This window comes from Paramisgurnus dabryanus, chromosome 24 (assembly GCF_030506205.2).
Source record: "Paramisgurnus dabryanus chromosome 24, PD_genome_1.1, whole genome shotgun sequence".
NCBI lineage: Eukaryota > Metazoa > Chordata > Actinopteri > Cypriniformes > Cobitidae > Paramisgurnus > Paramisgurnus dabryanus.
In genome coordinates, this window is record NC_133360.1 from 21,797,627 (window position 1) to 21,824,134 (window position 26,508).

The 26,508-nt window shown below is 36.5% G+C and overlaps 2 protein-coding genes across 3 annotated transcripts in view; both read left to right on the forward strand.

Moving 5' to 3' along the window:
- The first annotated feature begins 4,595 nt into the window (after positions 1 to 4,595).
- Positions 4,596 to 8,329, forward strand: terf2ip (telomeric repeat binding factor 2, interacting protein). The gene is made up of 4 exons (XM_065259457.2): positions 4,596 to 4,665; positions 5,356 to 6,319; positions 6,901 to 7,025; positions 7,631 to 8,329. The coding sequence occupies exons 2-4, from the start codon at positions 5,368 to 5,370 to the stop codon at positions 8,228 to 8,230; spliced, it is 1,677 nt and encodes a 558-aa protein (XP_065115529.1). The 5' UTR covers positions 4,596 to 4,665; positions 5,356 to 5,367; the 3' UTR covers positions 8,231 to 8,329.
- A 1,467-nt stretch (positions 8,330 to 9,796) lies between these two features.
- The window catches only part of rnf123 (ring finger protein 123), a 197,045-nt gene continuing 180,333 nt past the window's right edge, over positions 9,797 to 26,508 (forward strand). Inside the window, exons 1-7 of one of the 2 annotated variants that reach the window (XM_065259459.1) lie at positions 9,797 to 9,916; positions 12,841 to 12,922; positions 13,004 to 13,091; positions 21,321 to 21,400; positions 23,644 to 23,738; positions 25,847 to 25,901; positions 26,401 to 26,486. In XM_065259459.1, the coding sequence (XP_065115531.1) occupies positions 12,862 to 12,922; positions 13,004 to 13,091; positions 21,321 to 21,400; positions 23,644 to 23,738; positions 25,847 to 25,901; positions 26,401 to 26,486 (465 nt within the window). In that variant the 5' untranslated portion in view covers positions 9,797 to 9,916; positions 12,841 to 12,861. Of the gene's footprint in view, positions 9,917 to 12,840; positions 12,923 to 13,003; positions 13,092 to 21,320; positions 21,401 to 23,643; positions 23,739 to 25,846; positions 25,902 to 26,400; positions 26,487 to 26,508 lie in introns of those variants that run through there. The other variant, XM_065259460.2, reaches the window with a different exon arrangement.

The window sequence follows — 26,508 nt, forward strand, 5'->3', positions numbered from 1 at the left end:
GAACCATCTTTCTTCATTCATTATACAGGCAATGATTGTATAGTTACAGTAAACAGTGTTTGAAGTAGTGCAGTAATCTTAAAAAAAAATGAAACTGAAAAAGTCAGATATATGTTTTAATTTATAACATTTACATGCCGGTCTGCATTACTGTGTTTGACCATGAACGTGACTGTCCTACCCAAATGCAAATGTAATTTCATTTCCATGGATACGACACACCCACTGCTTAGGTCTGGTTACGTTTCTATTTCCAGTAAATGGAGGAGCATCAATCTTAGTTTTTCTATCGTTTGAAACAAACAGCAGCTCACAACATCCACTGCAATTTTGTGACGGTTGTACTAGAAGGTTTGATCTTTTTTTCTTAAAATATGAATATTCTGCTTAGATGAATTACTGTAGTGATTCAGTCTGTGTTTCTAATGTATATGACCAGATTAGTGAAATTATACAAATTAGGACAAAATTTACAAAATAGAGATGAGAGGCTAAATAGATTCAGAACTGCTGCAAACTTAAAGTAAGAGGTGAAAATACAGTACCTGTACTTTTCAGCACCTACCTTTTTCATTGTCAGAAAAAATGGTCCCTACTGGGGCGGTACCCTTACAAAAAGTACAAATCAGAGGTACATAATAGGATCTTTTAAAGAGTACCGCCCCAGTGACAAGATTTTTGATAATTTTTCTGACTGAATTAGTTTTAGTTTCATTTTGCTCTCTACAAATCACTGCAGTAACAATTGTATGATGTTTATATCTGCATGATGTACTATTATTGTACCACTACTACAATACAAATGTGCCACTACATAATAATTATAATGAACACCTTTATAAAAATGTAAATACTTTCTTTATAAGAAAGGATTGACTAACAAAGCTGTGTACATTTTAAAAGTTTACAATAGCCTTATATAAGTTTATACCGGTTTAAAATGCAACATCTGTAAATCTTTTCTCTCTTTTATATAGCAATTTAACTAGTTAAAAAAAAAAAAATCCATTTAACATCATTGTAAAATCCAAAACTTAATATATTGTTATTTTATATCTTTTATTAAATGTAAGTAATTTTTTTTAGTAAATTTATGATTTTGTTTTAATTAAGGGATACATAGGAGAAAAATATAGTTGTGATCAATGTTGGGGGAAGTTACTTTTAAAAGTAATGCATTACATTATTAAAGTACTCCCAAAAAAAGTAACTAATTGCGTTACTTAGTTACTTTTCATGGAAAGTAATGCTAACATTACTTTTTAGTTACTTTTGTGTTACTTTTTCTTGACTGAGGCTTGATCTCTTTCAGGCCTTGCAGGTGTTTTTAAAACTGAAAAGTTCTGCATTCAGAAATTGCATATTCCTCAAAAAAAAGTTCGAGTTTCTGACTCAAACTGTTCCCACACAGGCGTATACACATAGAGTGCATAATGTGACTATGTTTAGTTTAATTCAGTACATTTTTTTTTAATCAAATTAATGAAACTAATAAAGTAACTTGCATTACTTTTTTGAAAAAGTAACTCAAATATTAATGTGTACATTTAAAAAGTAAAGTGTTACTCTATACGTTACTTCAGAAAGTAATATAATTACGTAATGCACGTACTTGTAATGCGTTACCCTCAACACTGGTCGTAATACTGTGCTCGCTTTGTAAATAAACTATGAGGCAGTGTCTGTAAATAAATTAAATTTAGATATTAAATTTGATATAGCTACCAAGCTAACAATTTTTGGATCCCAAAACATTTCCCTAACGTTAGTTTTTGGTTCCCATAACGTTATTTTATGGTTCCCAAAAAATAACCATTAAAGAACGTTCTGTATAAGTTATGTTTGGGTTATTTTAAAAATAACCACCCTGCAACCCTAAAAAGAACATTCCCAGAACGTTATTATTTGGTTCCCAAAAGATAACCAAAAACTAATGGTATGGTAACATTCTGTGTTTGCTGGGTAGATCAAAATGAGTTCAAAACTTGAAGAAAAAAAAATAAACACAGATTGTACAACTTCTATATAATAATAATAATATGAATAATAAAAGAGAGAGAATAGAAAGAACAGATGGTATGAATGCACAGTTTACTGTCATGCTGTCAAGTCTATACAATCCTTAATGTTCTTGCACATTATTCATAAATAATTTGATATTCATCTATGTCTCTTAGGTAAAAGACCATGATTGAAACATTGAATGAATTAGCCCATCTCAGAGACTCTGGGTTTGGTCGTCCTAGGCCCAGACATGGACTCAAACTCTTGCACTGGTTTGCCAACAAGTGCATTTCTTTTGAAAACATTAATGACATTTACTCTGAATGTGACCCAGCCCGGGGACATTATGGTTTTCACCATTATCAGAACAGATCTTACAGACGTGGTAAAAAACTTCTACCAGAAGTAAACATCCCATACTACGTGGTTGGCAATCTTAATTACCCAGGTGCTAATCAACTTCCTACATATGTCTCAGAAGACAACTCTACACACAATGATGACAGCAATACAGACCGGATCATTATCAGCGTATATAATAAAGCTTGGATTAAAATAGTGTATGTCACTCAGCACAATGACCAATCAGAGTATAATCCAGACGGCACTTACCGGATCTCCAATGGCCTGCTCATGATCATCAGCAGGATGAATTTATATGAATTTCTGTGTAAAACAGGCTATCAACTGGATTCTCAACCAGTCCAGTTGCACATGCAGGTCGTTTCTCTAATATTATCCAGCGATTTCAGACCTGACACTACAAATGTTCCTGTGGTTTCTCCAGCCATTCTCCCACCAGTAAACGAAGATGTTTCTGTTGAGATGGAAGCGCCTCCTGCTGCACCGACCATTGACACCAAAATCCAGATAGATGAAGTTATTAACACACCTGAACAAGAACATTCAGAGAACGTACCTGAAAATAAGGGATGGTGTAGGTGTACCATACTTTAAGTTTTCTTGAAAAGTGCACATTTATAACAATAGATCCCAATTGCCATAGTCTTATCTTTTTGTATTGTTTAATCATTCTTTACAAATGTTTAAACTTACAGAATACTTCCTAAAGTTTTTGAGTCTTTTTTGTGTTACATTAAATCTAGGTAACACTTTATTTCGATAGTCCACTTTAGACATTTTACTGATTATAAGAAACTTTGCAACTACTTATCAACTACTTATCAACTACCAGTCTTTAGATAATTAGTAAACTGTCTGCTTAATATCTACTAACACTTGATTGCGATGATATCTCAACAGACATTCAACTGTCTAGAAGTATCTTTGCATGTGCATGTCAACTTATTCCACTAACCCAAACCTCTTCCCTAACCCCAACCCTTACAGTCTACTAATACTCTAATGACAGTTAGTTGACGTATAGTTGCAAATTATTGAAACTTAGTTGACATGTAGTTGCAAAGTTATTTATAGTTAGTAGAATGTCTAAAGTGGACTATCAAAATAAAGTGTAACCTAAATCTATTAATTATTTTAAATCCAAAATTGATTCAATGTATTTTTAGGCCACTTACAGCAGTGCACACATCTGTAAAATGTAAAACGGCTAAATGTATGAAGTTTGGTTGTGAAATCCAAACTGACAGGCTGTTAAGCATTTATACATGTTAATAAATTATGTTTTTAAAGATGTTTAAATACTGAAAAGCAATAGTGAATTGTTTTCTTTAATCTGCACAGGACTGTATATTTTGTTTCAATTTATCATACATTTTGTGTAATTAAACTGCAGAGAGATGGGTTACCAACCAGGGGCGTTGCTAGACATAAAGCTCTACTGGGGCACAGGCTTTTTTTGAAACGCCTGCTTTGTGCAACACTTATATACATTTTTCTTTGCTTAACCCACTATTACTACACTGCAAAAAGTACTGGGAAAGATAAACATGTATTTTAAAATATTTTAGTATCATCTTCTTATACTTAACATTATTAACATGTTTGGTGGCATAAAATGTTTGGAAATAATGGCAGCAGAGAAAATATTTATAACAACAACAATAATATTTGATTATTATTATTATTATTATACTTAATATAATAATAATAATAATAATAATAATAATAATAGTAATAATAATAATAATAATAATAATAATATTAAAAGCTTTACTTTCTCTTCTCCCGGAAGTTACTTTCAAAATCAAAGTCTGCCTCGATCTGCAACAGAACGGCCAAAGTATCGGCTTTGACAAACACTACAAGATTTGTGCTCTTCTGTTAGAGCTGATATTATCCCAGATTTGTTTTTAAAATATTTTATTTGTTTTTTTCTCTTACGACATGTCATTACATAAGGAATATTATTTGGTTAATTTGTTACTTGGCAACGTTTAGTATACATAAATGTAAATATGGTGATTATAAAACATTATTCCAAATTTTGTTATTAGAAGTTAACCTAAAATCTAAAATCTATTTATAATGTGGTAAAAAAAGAAAGCTGTTAAATGTATTAATGTATGTATGCATGTCCATGTTTTTATTTAATTGTCCTTTTTTCGTTTCATCCACTGGCTAATGTAAAAAAGACACCGCTGCATCCGTGTCTTTTATTTTGAAATATTTTCACCCGCCTGTTTCGTTTGGTCTGTTATTCACAATCTCACTTCGTGCTCCCGTATCATAACATAACAGGTACTTTTTTAAGCTTTGTTTTCTAAGTAAGTTGTGTGTTTGTACTCACTCTCACGGAGTTCATATTGTTTGTAAAGTGTTTGTAAAAAAATATGACAGTTGTTGTTTTAAAGTGCAGTGCAAGAGACTCAAAAGTTTAGTGAAATTTTACTGCTGTAACGTTAGTTTCAGAGTTGACATTTCGTTATTTAAACTCTGCATTCATCGTTTTATCCCAAGCCAACATAATATCGTATATAAACATGTCATCTGCATAACACAAGGCTTAAACAGTAAATATAAATAATATTATTAGCTAGGAAAAACTATTGTTTTTTAATTTGTTTGAACATATTTATTTTCATTGTTTGATAATGCTCGTCTGGACAGTTCAAGTTAATGCCAGAAACTAAGTGGTGTTTTGAAGTTTGGACCTCAAATTTACAAACAAATACAAAGAAACTTTACAACATAACAAAAACATTTAATACACTAAACATACATATTTAACATTTTAAATATTTGTAATTCTAAATGGTCAAATCTCTTTACAAAAGATTAAGGTTGAACCTTTCTGGAATCCCACAGAAATGATGGAATACAATATAAATTTTCAGTTTGCTGATAATGTAACTTGCAAAAGATAACAAAAAGTTAGGTAATTTACAAAATACAACTTAAAAGGTAATGAACTTCAACGTTTCTCTCCAGATCATTTCTAACATGCCAAAGACAATAAAGGAGGATGTCTCTGACGTATCCCCTGTCTTATTCCTGGACCCCAGCGGACGACCAATGCGATTCTACTTAATACCTGGTCCCGCCAAAGAACTAGTTTACCCATTGCTGGTAAAAGCAGGTGGTTATATGTGTCGCAACCAAGAGCCTGGTGCTATTTTACTACTTGACCCCAAGGCTGCAAATACTGTCACGACAAACACTGAACAAACCTACATCTCTATTCAATACATTACAGATTGTGTAGAGCAGAACCAGCTGTTAGATATGGATACATACACCGTCAGTATTGGGCCTTCAGTCCAGAAAAGTAGGGCTTCCCGACACCAGGGAAATGGACGGATGGTTTACTCGTATGAAGATGATGCTGCCATACTGAAGTTTATGGAAAAGCGCCGCAATGAAGCGAAAGGCAATCTGGTTTGGAAGGAAATGGAGAAACAACATGTCACCGCTCACACCTGGCAGTCCATGAAGAATCGATTTCTAAAGCACCTTCAGCATAAGCGTATAGATAAAACCCCGGAGAAATCTTCAGGGGTGGCCTCCAAAAGAAAAGCTCTTTCGTTTATAGACAGTTCATTGAGTAAGGAAAACGTACCTCAAACCTCATCCAAGGCCGATTCTCCTCAAAAGTCACCTCGGAAGTCCGCTTTCGTCTCGGATGCAGCCGGTACACAAATTGCCACGGAGAACAGCTTGTGTCCAAACCCTCAGCCTTCTCCTGAGGGAGCAAATTCACCTCCACATGTTGCTGAAGTTGCTGAGGAACCTAGCTCGAATGATGCTGGACAGCAGGACTCTTGCCCTGAGATTCAAGAACAGGAAATAATAGATGAAGAAGAACAAACGCAACCTCAGCAAAATGGTGAAAGTCCTGAAACGGCCAAAAGAAGAAGATTAGACGGTGATTGTGATGGACAAGACATTCCAGATGGTAACGTTAAGTAAAATCTCTTGGATGTTTGATTGTCTTTAGTCACTAACATCTATCAGCATTTTGTGTGTATATGCGCTGTTTTCTTTATTAAAGTGTTCACTAGTCTTGCTGTCCTTTGTAGGAAAAATCTGGACTTTTTTAATACATAGAGATTTATGGATATACTGTAAATCGAAATATGGCAAATACAGCAAATGTTCATGCCGCGATGGTTTGCAATAAATTATGTTAATACTTTAAAAAGTTATGTATAATCAATGTTTTAGGTCGACGCAAATAGCAGCGAGATTGCCAAGACCCATAAATCTTGTTAAATAAAATATTTAAATATTAATTAAATAGATTTTCAAACCTTAAAGTATTACCATTATCTTATGCCGTACACCGCATTATAAGGTAACGCATTTCCCCTAAATATCATGCAGTCTTTTCCAGCTGCCAATACCATCCTATCCAGAGACAATGCTAAATATTGAATGTTTTGACATCAAGGATAGTGAATTCACAGTCTGGTGTGGAAGAACAAACAGTATGTTTTTTTCAGACCTGATTTAATTATTTCTTTTTTTATTTTTTAGGATCAAATGGACATTCCTCATCTTTCATTGAACCCAGACCATCAACCTCCCAAACCTCTACACCCATGTCTCAGAAACTTGGTATACTTGCAAGAGCTGCTAAAGAGTTTGAGGATTCAGATGGGGTAAGAACTGAAAATTACATAAGCAACATACTTGTTTTACATTCTTTACGTTTTACATTATCATACTACTACCGACAGACGCTATACAAGATAAATGCAAGGCTTTGAACCGGTTCACTGAACGAAAACGAAAACCAGAAACTTTTGATGTTTTGCAAGGAACAGAAACAAAACCAGAAACTTTCAAAAAAATATATGTTCCGGAACAGATTTTTTTTTAAAAATTATTTACATTTATTTGTATAGCACTTTTCACAGTTACACTGTCACAAAGCAGCTTTACAGGAGGACACAATGTAAAATACACATAAAACACAAATCAGGAAAAAAAATTGTGAACAGTTTATAGTCCAGAGCGGGCGTCGTCTGAAGCACTTGCATGGCCGGTGTCATTTTTCCACGTGTGTGGTCATCTAATGGATGCAGGGTCCAGACTGCGGCTGGTGTATTTGTTAAGTTGTTGGTTCCTGTTCTTTAGAGACCCATTGCTATTTATAAGTAGACTTGAACTGATCTAGAAAAGTGAGTATTGAGAAGTTGTTTTTGGCCAGACTGATCATAGGTCTTGTTATATGTAATGACCCTTAACTGTTATATTTCTACAGATAGATGATGAAAGTGAAGAGGATGAGGGTCCAAGTGAAGCACTTTTATTGAAGTCCGCAGACACACATGAAAGTTCAGCTGCACCTGCAGTGGTTGCAGTGGAACCAGAGAACCAAGCTGAGCACCGTAATGACGCCCAACAGGCTGCATCAACAGACCTTTGCAATGGGTCAACACAGAAACCTGAAGATGAACGTCCTGGACCCAGCGGCACAGCTGTCCCTGTCACATCCAAAGCCCATGAATTCATCTTTGAATCAGAGACACAGGAAGAAGACCTCAGCCAGCCGACTCCAGCTGAAACACTTTCAGGTGGCTTGCTAGACATCAAACAGCACGTTATGAACTTGATGAGAGAAACAAAGAAAGACTTGGTTGAGGTCACCAAGGCACTGTTAATGGCCAATGGTGATTTGGTCAAAGCTCAGGTTTATCTGGTCGAGGGCTATGACTCTGAGACACACGGACCCCTCTGGACCTCTCAAGATGATGAGATCCTCTTACAAGCTGATCCATATGAACTTGAGCAGCTTCAGTCGAAATATGGAGAGGAAGATGTGTCCATGAGGAGGACCTTCCTAAAGGCTGATGTTCACTGAAGAGTTTTTTGTTTTGGGCTGTTATGAAAAAGTACATTCTCATTTTTTGTAATTCTGGTTTAAAAAGATTTGAATATTTGAGTTACTTTTGTATAAGAAATTAAAATATTTTTATAACAGGGTACGTGTCAGTGTGTTAACTGTGATGTTATATAAAGGCGGGGTCAGGTGCATGATTTTTAAAAAACACTTTGGAAAAGGGAGTTGAGCCGAGTACCAAAACACACTTGTAGCCAATCAGCAGTAAGGGGCGTGTCTACTAAAAACACCGTTGCCTGGATTGCATATGTGTGGGGCGGGTCCAGATTCTATTGGGGTAGGGGCGTGTTTGTTTAGGTGATTTCAAATATCAACATTGGCTTTCAGAGATCATGCACCCCGCCTTTAAACAGTGTTGTTTCACATACACGCATTCAATTTGACAATAACTTATATTTACAAACTATTCTGCAGGCGCTTTTATCCAAAGCGACTTACAAATGAGCGAGCATTTAACATTTTGTTGATTTGATAACAGCTTTTTTTTTACCAAGTTTACCTGTTTTTTAGCAATGTTTTGAGGTGCAGTTAGGTCAAATACAACGCACACCAAAAATAAAACCGTAATTAATTACAGTAGAAATTAAAGATTTAGGCTAATGTGCACGTATTTAGGAATATTAAAAAGTGGGCGGAGCTTGATAACAGGTATGCATCATAATAGTTATGATTTTATATGGTTTAATAATACACCTTAGTTAATTTTGTCCCAGACGACATACCATAACTGGGTTAAATGAATTGAAAGACATTTACTAATAACAGTTTACTTTGAGACAGATACTTTTGTCCTATAGAGGGCGCTTGATGGTCCTTACAGCAGAAAGTCTATTGAGGGGCATTCACGTTTCATAAATACTTTTCTTTTTTAAGATAAGTATATCCGCTAAAGTATAATCTTTTAAATATACAGAATTCATTAAGCTAAATCTGAGATGTAAACTTAAATTCGCTCAAAGAATTGCTATAAAACGCTTATTAAAATGAAATGTCTCGTAATCACAAAGAACTGTGATTAGTCCGTGTTGACCAGCGTTGAGAAAAGTAACAGATTTGCGGTCGTTGCGGCTAGAAGGGATACAGCTATGACCGAAATCTCGCCTGTTTTATCATGGTTTTTATCCTAACCCTACTCTGGGGGATGTCGTTGTACCACAACAGTTCACGTGATTTAGGCTGTAGCTGTATCTTATCTAGCCAGAACCGCTGTTTTTCATCCTAACCCTAAACCCAAAATCTCGCGAGATTGTGCTGTAGCTGTATCCCCTCTAGCCAGAACCGTACATCTGCCGCTAATTAAGCAAAGGTCCGAGCAAAGATTTATACAAAAAACAGCGACACTAATTAATTTAAATACATTCAAATGAAAACACAAATAAGTAGTAAAAATATAATATTTACACAATTAAGAAAACGTATCGTATCTGACCAATCACAGCAAACTTCCGTGTGACTGAGCCCGCCCACTCTGAGACTCATGAATTCACGCTATCGTAGATCTACACGCTTCTTATATTTCTATGGTTAGGGGGCACTGACTGTAGACACATTTAAAGAGGAGAGTCCAACAACATAATCTGCTGATCACAAATAAACACAACACACCAAACCAGTGAAGACTGTAAGGGCTTAAAGAAACAACCTTCGGTAATGTCGCTTGATTTCAATGTACTGTATGTTTTATATTATGATCATGAACTGTACTGTCTGTCACATGCATTCAACACGGAGGGTGAAACACATGAAATATTGTTTTGGTACAGATATTTCGAGCACTTTGGAGCCTTGACAGTCCTTACACGTTATTTATAGAAGCTAAAAGCATATAAATAATGTCACACGACCATTGTTAGTGTTAGCAGAATGGTGGCTAAAGAGAGTGTATTTATATAGTGGATGTGTTTTTACATCTTTGTCAAGACAGCAGCAGGTAAACATTGAAACAGCAGTGTTGTCAAAATAATTTACAGTTTAGAGTGTGTGTTTTTTGTTTATTAAAAGTTTAAATAGATGTGTGCACTGCAAAAATGACTTTCTTACTTAGTATTTTGTCTTGTTTTCAGTAGAAATATCTAAAATTCTTAAATCAAGATGCATTTTCTTGATGAGCAAATGACCTAAGAAAATACGTCTAGATTTTAGACAAAACATATTAAATTTAAGTGAATTTGTGCTTAAAACAAGCAAAAAATAGATGAAAAATTCAGCAAAATTTTTTTGGCAGATTTTTTTGCTTGTTTTAAGCACAAATTCACTTAAATTTGATACGAGTTATTTTCTTAGGTCATTTGCTCATCAAGAAAATGCATCTTAATTTAAGAATTTTTAGATATTTCTACTGAAAACAAGACAAGAATACTAAGTAAGAAAGTCAATTTTTTGCAGTGTGTGTTATTAGAAAATAAAGACAACTTGAGCTTTTGTTCTTAAAAATTTATAAAATATAAATAATGCATTTAGAAAGGTACCAAGACATACCATAATAATGTCATTACTTTATAATGGTTATTATAATGATCAATATTGTAGACATGGTAATACCACATTTTCATCATATTTACATACCATGGCAAAAAATATTATTTGAAGTAACCTGGTGTACATTGTCAATACCATGGTATGTACACTCACCGAAAGGATTATTAGGAACACCTGTTCAATTTCTCATTAATGCAATTATCTAATCAACCAATCACATGGCAGTTGCTTCAATGCATTTAGGGGTGGGGTCCTGGTCAAGACAATCTCCTGAACTCCAAACTGAATGTCAGAATGGGAAAGAAAGGTGATTTAAGCAATTTTGAGCGTTGTTGGTGCCAGACGGGCTGGTCTGAGTATTTCACATTCGTTACTGGGATTTTCACGCACAACCATTTCTAGGGTTTACAAAGAATGGTGTGAAAAGGGAAAAACATCCAGTATGCGGTAGTCCTGCTGGCGAAAATGCCTTGTTGATGCCAGAGGTCAGAGGAGAATGGGCCGACTGATTCAAGCTGATAGAAGAGCAACTTTGACTGAAATAACCACTCGTTTCAACCGAGGTATGCAGCAAAGCATTTGTGAAGACACAACACGCACAACCTTGAGGCGGATGGGCTACAACGACAGAAGACCCCACCGGGTACCACTCATCTCCATTACAAATAGGAAAAAGACGCTACAATTTGCACGAGCTCACCAAAATTTGACATTTGAAGACTGGAAAAATGTTGCCTGGTCTGATGAGTCTCGATTTCTGTTGAGACATTCAGATGGTAGAGTCAGAATTTGGCGTAAACAGAATGAGAACATGGATCCATCATGCCTTGTTACCACTGTGCAGGCTAGTGGTGGTGTAATGGTGTGGGGGGGATGTTTTCTTGGCACAGTTTAGGCCCCTTAGTGCATCGTTTAAATGCCACGCCCTACCTAAGCATTGTTTCTGACCATGTCCATCCCTTTATGACCACCATGTATTCATCCTCTGATGGCTACTTCCAGCAGGATAATGCACCATGTCACAAACCTCGAATTATTTTAAATTAGTTTCTTGAACATGACAATGAGTTCACTGTACTAAAATGACCCCCACAGTCACCAGATCTCAACCCAACAGAGCGTCTTTGGGATGTGGTGGAACGGGAGCTTCGTGCCCTGGATGTGCATCCCACAAATCTCCATCAACTGCAAGATGCAATCCTATCAATATGGGCCAACATTTCTAAAGAATGCTTTCAGCACCTTGTTAAATCAATGCCACGTAGAATTAAGGCAGTTCTGAAGGCGAAAGGGGGTTAAACACAGTATTATTATGGTGTTCCTAATAATCCTTTAGGTGAGTGTAAATATGGTAATCATTCAGTGCCATGGTATATTAAAGTTCAGTGGTATTAACATTGGACATTTAATTATACTTATGTGTGATACATCAACTATAGATTTGTTAAGGAGATGGCCATGAATTCAGTTTAAACCAGTTATTGTATGTGTATGTTTGCTTAAAGGGAACATATCATGAAAACCTGACTAGAAAATGTGAAAAAGATCAACCCAGTAACTTAGTTTTGGTAAACTATTCTCTGCAAGCATGTGAAAAAACAGGTCGTTGAAATTTGCCCCCCTTGTGATGTCAGAATGGGATAATACCACCCCTTAATCTGCACTATTTGGCCACAGCACTCCCATTTAGTGAAGAGATCAACTCATTTGCATTTAAAATAACACCCAAAAACGGCACATTTTTGCTCACACCTACAAAGTGGCAATTTTAACATGCTATAATAAATTATCTTTATGGTATTTTGAGCTAAAACTTCACATACGTACTTCGGGGACACCAAAGATTTATTTTATATCTTAAAAAAGTCTTGTGAAATGTCCCCTTTAACACACACAAAATTAACTACTCTCTATCCTTCCAACTGTTTAAGATTTAAATAGTTGACATTTACATTTTGCATTTGGCAGACGCTTTTATTCAAAGTCACATGCTTGTATCCTGGGATCGAACCAGTTGAGCTACATAAGCACTCACCTTTCCCACTGTACACGTGCGCAGTATAGTTTATATTGTTTGTCCTTCTGTGTCTCAGTTTGGTGACCGGTACAGCAGTATGAGTTCAAAGGAAGGCACTGGCGTGCTGAAATCCGAAACAGATGAACCCAAAGCTACAGGTAGGCTTATGTACTAAACACATACACATTCAAATAATAGAGATGAATTAGTTGTCATTATGTGTGGCTGATATTTTTCAGGTAGTGTCAATGAGAAGTTGTTATGTCACTATTTGCACCGCATCTTTCCTGAATCGAGTAAACCCGGACCAGCATCTGCAGCACACAGGTGGGCTACGAATATTCCTTTAAAGGGAACATATCATATAAATGTAAGTTTTTTCATGTTTTAAGTGCTATAATTGGGTCCCCAGTGCTTCTATCAACCTAGAAAATGTGAAAAAGATCATGGTAAACCATTCTCTTCAAGCATGTGAAAAATAGGTCATTGAAATTTGGCTCCCCTTGTGATGTCAGAAGGGGATAACATCGCCCCTTAATCTGCACTATCCAACCACGGCACTGCCATTTAGTGCAGAGATCAGCTCATTTGCATTTTAAAGGACACACCCAAAAACGGCAAATTTTTCTCAGACCTAAAAAGTGGCAATTTTAACATGCTATAATAAATTATCTTTATGGTATTTTGAGCTTAAACTTCAAATGCATACTCTGGGTACACCAAAGATTTATTTGACATTTTAAAGGGGACATTTCACAAAACTTTTTTAAGATGTGAAATAAATCTTTGGTGTCCCCAGAGTACATCTGTGAAGTTTTATCTCAAAATACCATATAGATAATTTATTATAACATGTTTAAATTGCCTTTTTGTAGGTGTGTGCAAAAATGTGCCGTTTTGCGTGTGTCTTTTAACATGCAAATGAGCTGATCTCTGTACTTAATGGGAGTGCCGTGTTTGGATAGTGCAGATTAAGGGGCTGTATTATCCCTTTCTGACATCAACAGGGGAGCCAAATTTCAACGACCTATTTTTTCAAATGTTTGCAAAGAATGGTTTACCAAAACGTAGTTACTGGGTTGGTCTTTTTCACATTTTCTACGTTGATAAAAGCACTGGGGACTCAATTATAGCACTTAAACATGGAAAAAAGTCAAATTTTCATGTTATGTCCCCTTTGAACTGCTTTCAATGTCACATACCCTATATTTCAGTATATACTGAATTAAACCAATACTCCAGCCAAATATCAAAATGACCCCATGATTTACTCACCCTCAAGCAATCCGAGAAACATATATACATCATCTTCCAACACATTTGTAGTTATTTTAGTAAATGTCCTTGCTCTTCCAAGCTTAATAATGGCAGAAAACAGGGATCAAGATGGCGTCATTACCAGAAGCAGCTTATAAAGTTATAGTTCACCCAAAAATGAAAATGTCATTGATGACTCACCCTCATGTCGTTCCAAACTCGTAAGACCTCCTTTCATCTTTGAAAACACAGTTTTAGATGTTTAAGATTTAGTCCGAGAGCATTCTGACCCTCCATTGAAAATCTATGTAGGGGTATATTGTCCATGTCCAGAAAGGTAATAAAAACATCATCAAAGTAGTCCATGTGACATCAGTGGGTCAGTTAGAATTTGTTGAAGCATCAAAATTAAATTTTGGTCCAAAAATAACAAAACAATACAACTTTTTCAGCATCGTCTTCTCTCCACTTTTTCAAAAAAATCATGCACCCCGCCTTTAAAAAATTACTGTACAGTTCAGCCATGAAGAATACATTTTCTGGTATCTATCAGTTTTTACACAAGCTTTAAACTTTTGGTAGACTATCCAGGTATTTCTCTTCTGTTTCTTTGAATATTCAGGACTCAGAAGTACTGTCTGCCAAAAATATTAGATACAGTAAAACAAAACTTGCTATTACTACAAAGAGGGGAAATGCAACACTCTATAGACGGTTTCAGCAGCAACAACAAAAACAAACATCTTTTGTCGCAACTTCCGGGAAACTTCCACATAGAATCAATAACAGCAGAGTTTTTTTTACAGTAGTTTATTTCTGATAACAAGGGATATAAATATATTATATCTAACTCTTATTACCTGTTACACTGAGCTAATGTTACTGTAAAATTAAAGGAACAGTATGTAGGATTGTGGCCAAAACTGGTATTGCAATCACAAAACTTGTGGCTAAAACTGGTACTGCAATCTCACATCTGGTGGCCAATACACAACATGACAACATAAACATCAGTTGAGGGCTGCAACTCCACTTTTTAAATGACAATATCCTGGCCAGACCACTGTTGTGAGTGATTTCTTGTAACATATCAGGGCCATTTTATGATTAATTGATATACATTTCTTACATACTGTTACTTTAATGTATTCGCTACATACCCTTCAATTCTTGTCTGGCTGCCAAACCTCTCTGCAGAGTTGTTATTCATGTTCGACCTCTCCCCTCGTCTTTAGCAAACCAAAAAGTTTTTTTCCACAAGGTATTTGTTTCAGAGATCAGTTTAGCCACTAGCCAGACCGATAAATAAATACAGACTGGAAGTTCACTTCAGTTCAGGCATGTAACCGCGACAACGCACGTGCATGCAATGAAACCAGTAAAAAGAACCAAAAATAAATCGATAAAGACTGGTGATTATCTGGTGGAAGCTTTGGGTATGGATATTAGCTCCAACAACCTTGAAGAAAGGTGTTTTTAGTACAATTTGAGTTAAAGGCGGGGTGCATGATCTCTGAAAGCCAATGTTGATATTCGAAATCACCTAAACAAACACGCCCCTACCCCAATAGAATTTGGACCTTCTTTTGATAGGCCCGCCCCACACATACGCAACCCAGACAACGGTGTCGGTTAGTAGACACGCCCCTTACTGCTGATTTTCCAAAGTGTTTTTCAAAAATCATGCACCCCGCCTTTAAAGTAACAAAATATGTGGTACAGTTAATTTCAGGTTTAATTGTTGGTCAGAAATATGTTGTTTAATTGTAAATTAAAACACGATTTTAGAGATACCTGTCTAAAATGCAAGACTTTAGCCTTGAATGACTGAAATAACTTCCCTTGAATGACTGAAATAACTTCCCAGAGACATTGCAAACATGGCTGCCTAGTGGCGCGATTTCCCTAAAGGGACTTTGGTACTACTCAGTTTACCTACTGATGTTTGCCTACTACAGTATGTACACTATGTTGTGCCACCCCCAATTTATATTCACGAGCCAATGTGTGAGGTTTTTAATATCACCCACTCTCTTTTATTTGAGAGATATGTGTACTTGTACAGTGTTTCCCACAGATCTGAAATTTACTTGTGGTGGTAGCTGGTGAAAAGGGCAATCATTATTATCCACCGACAAAAAATGGTCTACTACTATACATGTAACAAAGAACTAATAATGTGTGACACAACACAATACTTTGATTTATAAAACATTCATATTAATTTCACATTATAGTTCATTAATCTAACCACCCCAAACTTTTTTTGCCATAAACAAAGCTGACACTGTTTGTCAAAGCACCACGAAAACACTTTATGTTTTTGCACTGATATATGAAGCAATTTGATGACCCCTTTATTCAAACTCAATTATATACAATACTATGTATACTATAGCCTATATAGACAGTGCAGGTCTATAGATTATAAATGTGACTGATGTTATAATTAGGGGTGTAACGATTCATTCGTTTTCTCGATGCATCGATTACAAATCCTGCCAATGCATATGCATCGATCTTGAAACCTGGATTTTTGAATCGTGAATCGTTTGTTTCGATTTTATATTTAAAAATCGACTGAATCGTGATTATATAACGAATACGATGGATAATAAAAAAGATATAAATTTTTTTTAAATTAGTTACATCTGCGACGTAAAATGAGCAGTGGATTACGTCACTACTCTTCAATTTGCGGCGCGCCTGTTTGCTGTCATTTGAATAAACGCAGAAGACAGTGTACAAATGGAGGGACACGATGGAGAACTACGCACCAGCCAACATGCGATCAAAGGTTTGAGATTACTTCAGTTTTCACGAAGTAAATTGAAAGATTGTCCGAAGTCCGTTGCAGTTTGCAGACATTGTAGAAATAGCTGAGTTAAAATACATTGGAAATACAACGAACCTTAGCAACCATATCCGCAGATGCCATGCCTGTACTTAAAGCAGCTAGTATTTTAGGGTCAGAGGTGAGAAGTGCTACTCCTTTACACACTTTGCTGTATTTACACACTTTGCTGTATTTCCTAAATGTTCAGGAAATGTATGCAATGTTTACAATAAAAGGTTATGGTGCATTGAATATGTAGAATAGTATTATTTTTCTTGGTTTACTTGCTTTAATGTATTTTGAGTCCTAAGAAGTAAAGCTATTAAACTAAAGTCCTGAATCTAGTTATTGAAAATCTATTAAATGGTCATGAATTTCCCAAATATTTCTTTTATTTGCTCAGATGCAGATGTATACTAAAATTTATAGAACAGAATCGTTAATATTCGAATCAAATCAAAATTTATTGTTAATCGAATCGAATTGAATCGTTCTGGTTAGCAAAAATCGTTTTTGAATCGAATCGGAAACCTTTGAATCGTGAATCGAATCGATTCGCTGTCTACCCAAAGATTCATAGCCCTAGTTATAATGGTAATAATTTCTATTAGATAGGCACTTTTACTGCTTCTGCTTTCTATTTCTCTTTTGCCGATTAAAAAAGCTTAATCCACTAATTATTTCAGATTTAAAAGTCTACTTGCTGTCCCGATGACAGACTTTACATTACAGCTTTGCGTTTTTTATATCCTGAGTCAGCTAGAGCTTTGCTCATTCAGTATTAGCACTGCTTTTTGCTACAATCTCTGTGCAAACTGTTTAGATTTTAGTAAAGATATTGTCTATTAATAGTAAGATTATAAAAAAATGGGATAAAGAAAATGAAGCGGCGCGTGGTCGTGACAAGAGCCAGTTGCTATCGCCATAGAAACCGGAGGCACGCTAAAACAGCACTCGAGCTTTAGCGCGGTAGCGCTCACGGCCGTTCTCCGATCGATTCGGGTTTTACACACAATATTAATCAGACTTGGGACCCGAAGTAATGAACTAGGAACGACCCGGACCCATCTGACCATTTAAAATATAAACCCGCAACCGTACGGGTCCCGCGTCCTCAGTGAAGAAAGACCTCTAATGGTAAAACTCTGCTCAAGTTCAGAAACATGAAAGGATACTATGTGACACTGAGGTTGCTTCGCGTCGCGCCCAATTCATTGAGAAACAGAGAGCACGTGAACGGACACTCAACCGGAGAGACACAACGTGCTTGCACGCAAAATGAAGCCAACTTAGATGCTATAAACACATATGCACATAAGCATATGCGACCATTTTGGTCGCAGTGTGTTCCCTGGCTGCTCCGTATGTGCTGCTGCAGTTGATCCAGTTTGCCGCGCTGGATGATGAGTTTATGACGCGTGCATCATCTTCACGGTCACCCGACCCCCACCTCTCTCTCGCGCTCTCTCTCTCGCACTCTCTCTTTCGCGCGCGCTTTCTCTCTCTCTCTCTCTCTCTCTCTCTCTCTCTCTCCAAAACACGGGTCATCCAGTCGAGTTCAGAAAATACGTAAATTCGTAAAGTGATTTTTTTTTACCTGGGCGGGTCGCAATTTACCTGGGCGCAGCGCCCAAGTAGAGCCTATGTATGGGAAACACTGTTGTATTTTATGCATATTTATGCCAATTGTCATTAAGTGTCATTTGTTCAATTATGTCTTTTTTAATGCAAAGATGACATTGTTTGAATTGTCTTTGTTATGACAACTTGACATAAACCAATACATCATAACTTTTCATATACATGACATAGCAGAATAATTATCAAACTTAAGAAAATACCTAGCTTTATGGGTTAACATTAAACTGTCATTTAAATGTCATTAAGTTTTAATACTGTCAAATAATATTGAATTTAAATACCTTAACAAAATGCAACAGACACGTCAAAATATTATACTTAACTTTATGTATGTGCACAACTTGTTCTTCCTCTGAAATTTTCTGACATAGAAGAAAAAAACATTTAATTACATTTAATTTAATGTAATACAGCGATATGGACACACCATTGCGTGGCTTAATCCATTATTGTAGTGTTTTCATTTTATGGGAATCGGTCTCCAAATGCAATAAAATATAATTTTATCAAATTTTATTATTATTATTATTATTATTATTATTGAATGATTGATTTTATTTGTTTAACACAGAGGAAACTTAAAAAAACATTATGAACTGAAAAATATTCATGAAGTTGTTATAAAACTATTTGACAAAAAATTTACACTTAATGACATTTTAATGACAAATTATATTTGTACCACTGTAGTTGAGGTCAAGAAAAATATTCATGACGCTGTTATAAAACTATATGATAGTTTTAACACTAAATGACATTTTAATGACACATTCAGTTTTTATCACTGGTAAAAAGTGGTCAGTTATCATATATTGGTTAATGTCAAGTTGTCATAACAATGAACGAATTACCCTTAAATTATTAGTCAATTTTCTTTAAAAAAAATCCAGATAATTTACTCACCACCATGTCATCCAAAATGTTGATGTCTTTCTTTTTTCAGTTGAGAAGAAATTATGTTTTTTGAGGAAAACATTCCAGGATTTTTCTCATTATAATGGACTTTAATGGACACCAACACTTAACAGTTTTAATGCAGTTTAAAATTTCAAAGGACTCTAAACGATCCCAAATGAGGCATAAGGGTCTTATCTAGCGAAACGATTGTCATTTTTTGACAAGAAAAATAAAAAATATGCACTTTTAAACCACAACTTCTCGGTTATATCCGGTCCTGGAACGCGCCAGCGTGACCTCACGTAATTGCGTAAAGCCGTGAAAAGGTCACATGCTACATATATGAAACACACATTTGCGGACCATTTTAAACAATAAAGTGACACAAAGACATTAATTAGTATCAGTTGACATACAACAACATCGGAACGGTCCTCTTTCTCCACACTTGTAAACACTGGGGCGGAGTTTTGCATACGACACCGTGACCTCTTGACGTGATGACGTATTACGTGAGGTCACGCTAGTGTCACAGGACCTGGAGAAAGACAAGAAGTTGTGGTTTAAAAGTGCATATTTTTTATTTTTCTTGGCAACAATGACAATCGTTTTGCTAGATAAGACCCTTATGCCTCGTTTGAGATAGTTTAGAGTCCTTTGAAACTGCAATTTTAAAATGCATTAAAACTGTTAAGTGTTGGGGTCCATTAAAGTCCATTAAAATGAAAAAAATCCTGGAATGTTTTCCTCAAAAAACATAATTTCTTCTTGACTGAACAAAGAAAGACATCAACATTTTGGATGACATGGTGGTGAGTAAATTATCTGGATTTTTTTTTAAGAAAATTGACTAATCCTTTAATGTGCATAAAATCTCTTTCATTTTTATAGCACGTGTCATGTTATGATTATGAATGTGTCATGTCAGTCTTATAAACCCCAATTCAAGTAAAGTGTTACCAACTGTTTTTATTAAAACAGGCAAACAGAAACCGAACTTTCATTGTTAAAAAAATAGTTGCCTGCTGCATTGTCAAGATGAACAAATGAACTGAATGAACCGAAACATTCTGATTGGCTGTGAGTGTATTGCATCATTTTTACTTTCACAGTGTGCGCGAGCAAATGAATCCAACTGCTATGAAACAGGATTAAAAGCTATAGTATTAAACTCATTAATCTCATGTTCGCTTCATTACATACAGTATGCAAAGGCTTGTTACAGTGCAGGTATGTGTGGTGCAGTTTTTCATTTTATAAATAACTCAAGTGACCCTAATAAATCATGAATTAATGAAGAAATCAAGGTTGATCTGTCAGCGGTTTGTTCATGAGTTGGTTGAAAGTAGGTTGTCGGTGTCTTGTCTCATGTTGGAGGGAACCAGCGGCCCCATCCCACTCATTCCCAGTCAGGGTCAGATTACTGCTGTGGATCTATACATAGATCTTGATGTTAGATAAGAGCAAGCTGACACTCGGCGTGTGAGCGCTTCAGTGTTTACATGTCATCGTGTTTGATCGCTGGTGTCACCTCAGGTGCAACAATTAGTATCTCCCAGCGCATGGCGCAATGCTAAATTGACGCTATGTGAGGATGGTTTGCGTAGTAGAAATGTTTGTTTATTTTTTCCAAATTACATGAACATTACTGTAAATTATGTTTGAATTGCAGTTTAAGTCACTTCCGTTTTGGCTTCCTGACAGAGACCAAAAGGTTCCCTCTTGGTTCTACCAAATTTATTTATGTTAATTTGAATAAAATAAATAATTGTGTTTAAAGTCAGGTTGTGCATGACTGTTCCTTGTTCTCTTTATGTCATTCAGCACTTGACCCTCGTGATGTTTTGATATGTGAACTATCATAGACAGGTTGGGACAGAGTAAAGCCAGATTGACTCATCTCATGTCATTATTGGTCTTTGTAGAAAACCACTGTCGTTCGAAAACCTTGGAGATCATCTGGAGAAACTGTTGACTGAGGATGATCTTCCTGAGGACGGTCAAGGTCAGTCATCTTTTTTTATATACATATATGGGCTCTTCTCATGAGTTTAACTGTAATAATAAATAAAAACTAAAAATAATACAGGTGAGGTTAACTTTAGTTTTAGTGCATAATTAAACCATGAGAAAATTTTGTGCAGCATTGTAAATGCAATCCTGAATAAAGGGTGATGCTGGCTAATGGCACATTCACAGTATGTAATGATTCTCAATATAGCAAAGACTAAGATGTCCACACAGTTTTTCTTTAAAATGATATTTTTGCAATTAAAGGGATAGTTCACCCAAAAATAAAAATTCCGTCATCACAAACGTGTATTAATTTCTTGCTGAACACAAAGGAAGATATGTTTGTAACCAAACCGATCAGAAGCCCCATTGACTTCCATAGTAGTATTTGTTAAATGTGACAATATACAAATAGTCTCTGGGATCCCCAGAATGTGTCTTTAAAATTTCAGCTCAGATCTTTCATTATACGATGTTGAACATGGCCATTTGTGGCTGTAATAAAAAATGTGCCGTTTTTGTGTGTTACTTTAAATGCAAAGAAAGTTTCTGTTTCCCTCCCCATATGCAAAGTAGGGCGTAAAGAGCTTACACATGTGCTTTGGACTACATCAAAACAGGAAGATTGAAGTACGCTCATATAGAGGTTATGGTTGGGACGTAATCAATGTGATATCACATTGAAGGGGATCCCTAACAGCCTGTTTTGTGTGACTGTTGAAGTTTAAAGGAGAAGAAAAGATGGATTTGTATAATAACAGGATGTTTTTGTTTTGTTTTTTTAGCTAGAAACACATTTAAAAGTGCATTTTTTTAGGTTGGGGGGGCTTTAAGTTTCATACTTTCAACCTAAAGATATAGGGCCCTATCTTGCACCCAGCGCAATTGACTTTGTCAGCGACGCATGTATCATTCGTATTTTCACCGGCGCACAGCGAGTTTTTCCCTCCACAGACGCACGTCGGCAAACTAGGGAATGAACTTGCGCTCCCTGGGCGGTTCAGCGCAAAAAAGGAGGCGTGTTCCGGCGCAAACCATCCCTGATGCTATTTTGCAGTTTCAAAAAACAATTGCGCCACTGACCAGAAAAAACTAGTCTAAAGTCAGTGGCGCGTTGTACATTATGCTATTTTAAGGGCGCATGCTTGACCACAATGTATAGCGTGCACAACGCGCACCAATTTGCTTATCTAATCTACACAGATGCAACAGTTATTTTTGCAAATCATAAATTGTTACAATAAAAAATATTAACACATGAGATAAGGGAAATCATTGTGGTGAGCATTGTGGTGATTTTTATTTATTTTGTGTGGCTGCGTTAAAAAATTATCATGCAAATAACGATTAAAACATTTTCATAAGTTTGTTGTGTGGCTGTATTACGTTTATTTTATGTAAATAATAATTAAAATGTTTTCATGTAATGTATTAATGTATATGAACTTGATTTGTAAGAGTACTTTGGGGTTGGACTGCTTGCGTTTCTTGGCTTTCAGCGGTGAGGGTGGATGCAGCGATGTCCTCTGCTGGCGTCAGGTCCTGTGTATAGGCAGAGTCACCTCCCGTTACACGGCGTGGCCGATTTATGCTGGCAAGCTTGGGATTCCCCCGTCTCCTGACATCATTGTAGCGCTTGCGGCGCAACGTCCTGGGGATGCCAGCTGATGAGACAATTGTGGCTATTTACTCTCACGCCTGTTTAACCTACGCTGATTTGGGCGGGTTTCTCCCATCCCCATACAAAACAACTTCTCTGTCTTTGACTGCTCTTACAAGAACGTCGGTCTCCTCGGCTGTGAACCGCTCTTGGCGTGCGCCTGGTAAATCCGTCATAATAATAGCAACCCGCCATGGAACTTGCGCACTTGCGTTTAAAGGGAATGTTGGATAGCGTTCTGATTGGTTTATTTGACGTTAAGCCCAAACCACACCTATGAATAATGAACCTACTTCAGACCAACCCCTTATTGATTTGCGCCTGGCGCAAGAGTTATTTCTCCCGCCGGGAAAATAGCAACAGCGCCCAAGATCCACCAACAAAGACACTTTCGCTTTGCACTTGCGTTTTAGATCGTTAAAATAGGGCCCATAGTCCATTATGTGTAAACTGAAGTTAATAGTTGGTTATGCAGGTGCAATACAGTGATATGCAGGTGTTTTATAATAGTTATTATAACTGTTGCATACAATCCTGTGCTTTAGTTATCAGTGTCTGTGTGTGTTTCTGTTCAGATCAGGTGGAAGGCTGTCTCGGACCTAAGACTGTTGTTCTGGATCACAGCAGTGGATTTGAAGGGCTGCTATTTGTTGACGATGACCTCTTAGGGGTAAGAATTTCATTGCAATGGTTAAATATTTTTTTACCAATTGCACAATTTGTCTGATGAAGACTAAACATTGCTTGACAAACAGTTGTTGACTAACTTGAGTAATGTGAGGTACTGTATTTCTGAATGAAAAGTATTTTAACAAGAAAGAAATGTAGGGCTGGATTTTATCCATCAGGAATTGATTGGATTGTTGAAGACCACACCTCTCCTGGCACATAAAAGAATACAAAGACAAAATGTAATTTTTTCATTGTAAATAGCTTACAGTAACACCAGAATAAATGGTGAAAAGGATGAACTAAAGGCGGGGTGCATGATCTCTGAAAGCCAGTGTTGACCTTTGAAATCAACTTAACAAACACGCCCCTACCCAAACAGAATCTGGACCTTCTTGGATAGACCCGCCCCACACATACGCAACCCAGGCAATGATGTCTGTTAGTAGACACGCCCCTTACTGCTGATTGGCTACAAGTGTGTTTTGGTACTCAGTCCCACTCCGTTTTTCAAAAATCACGCACCCCTCCTTTAAGTAAATCGGATCAGTACATGTTGAGTTCCTCTAAAAAAGTAATGGGTCTCATTCACTAAGCATGCGTACGCACAAATTTGTTTGTTTTAACTTACAAATCATGATTCAACAAAAACGTTTGTACTAAAATTAATGTTAAATGTATGCAAAAACGTAAGAACAACTTACGCAGACCACACGTACGCAATAGTCATGAACAAAGAAAAAATAAAATAAAATATATAACACATCTATATTATAGAGTTCTTTTTCTTTGTTCATGATTATTGCGCACATGTGGTCTAAGTTGTTCTTACGTTTTTGCATACATTTAAAATACATTTTAGTATGAAAGTTTTTGTTGAATCATGATTTGTAAGTTATAACAAACAAATTTGTGCGTACGCATGCTTAGTGAATGATACCCATTACTTTTTTAGAGGAACTCAACATATACTGATCCGATTTACTTAAAGGAGGGGTGCGTGATTTTTGAAAAACGGAGTCGGGCTGAGTACCAAAACACACTTGTAGCCAATCAGCAGTAAGGGGCGTGTCTACTAACAGACATCATTGTCTGTAATAGAACGCTCGAGGGTGAAAACGTTAAAATATTTGATCAGATCTGCCTTTCGTTTACACGGTGACGGCGTTTTTTTGGGCTTAAAAATGCAAAAAAGTGAAACCACCCTCCAGAGTCTGCTCATGGTGGCTCTCGTCGCGAACATGTTTACGTCACAGGCATGCGCTAGTTCAGGAAAATAACAACAAACATGGCAGATTATTTCCATACGTCGGACCTTCAAGTTGCCGTAGCAGCTCTATTAAACATACAAGTCTTTCCAGAAGTTGTACGAAATATTCACAGCTAGTATTACTGAACAGAAAAGGCGCATTAATTAACTCCATAAAGTTGTTGATGCGCCAATTCGTCTGCGGCAAACCAGACGGCTTTGTACGAAACCTGGGAGAACAAGGAAGAGGGTTGTACGCAGCCGCGCGGACTTGGTGGTGTTGTGTGTCAGTGCTTCACATTGCCACCTAGCCTCCTGGAGTGCATACTACATCGAATATCACACATTTTTGCATCACCTTATGCACGCAGATTTCCTCCTCAATACGCTTGTATAAACGCGGAATAAAAAGTGATAACGCAACGCCACTTTTGCGTTTTCTTTTCAGATCGTTTCCATGTAAACCTAGCCTAAAACGCCCATACGCATATTTTACGAACAAATTTGCGCATACGCAAGTGAATGAGACCCAAACGTGAAGCGTGTGACCATAATAGATTCAGCATGACTTTAGCATTCTTCCCCTTTTTATGAACTCCTAGATGTGGATTTGGACTGCAATTAAAGTACCACATGACCTTGGTGTTTGTCAAAAAACGTAATTCGGCCAGGAATTTTTACACGGGTGGTCGGGGGAAAAACACAGACATTCTGAATTCGGACCTCAAAAAAATTTCTGACTACCCCCTGTAAATGATTAAAAATACCTTAGGTCCCCACAAGAAATAATGTTTGTCTAAGTAGGGCTTAAGTACGTTTTTATTTTTTATTTTGTTTTAATCTGCTTTTCGTATTTAAAGGTGATCGGCCACAGCAACTTCAGTTCAATCAGAGCCACCACATGTGTTTACAAAGGTAATATTTTACTATGTGTATTAACTTTGTAGTAATTGGCCGGAGAAGTGTATGTCCTTCCTTACTGAGCATTTTTAATTTAAAGCTATAAGAAAATGTAAGCACCCAGGGTTCAAAGGCTACTATAGCAAGAAAAGCAAATCGCCACTTCTCTGTAGTCTATACCAGTGGCTCTTAAACTGGGGGGGGGGGGGGATGGTGCCAGGGGGCCCCCAGTTTTATGACATTTTATAAAATACATTAATTTATCATGAATTCTGTGTAATTAAACCTAAAAAAATAAGGCTACTAACCAACAGCACTACTTTGTATAACTTTATATGTTTTGTTTAATTAAAATGTTACATTTTAGAACAGTTTTTGTCATACATTTTCTTTGGGGGGGGCCGCACGCGGAAAAAGTTTGAGAACCACTGGTCAATACAGCATTAACACAAGGTCATATACAGTACAAGTACACAGTACATTTCAGTAATATGATTATTTTAATTGGTTTTAGGGAAATGGGTCTACGAAGTCCTCATCTCATCTCAAGGGTTGATGCAGATTGGCTGGTGCACAATAAACTGCAGGTTCAACCAGGAGGTAAAAGTGTTTAACAGCAATC

Coding starts and splice junctions, on each gene's coding strand:
- terf2ip (XM_065259457.2), top strand. CDS start 5,368: ATGCCAAAGACAATAAAGGAGGATGTCTCTGACGTATCCCCTGTCTTA. Junction 6,320..6,900: donor TGGACAAGACATTCCAGATG/GTAACGTTAAGT, acceptor TTTATTTTTTAG/GATCAAATGGACATTCCTCA. Junction 7,026..7,630: donor AGTTTGAGGATTCAGATGGG/GTAAGAACTGAA, acceptor ATATTTCTACAG/ATAGATGATGAAAGTGAAGA.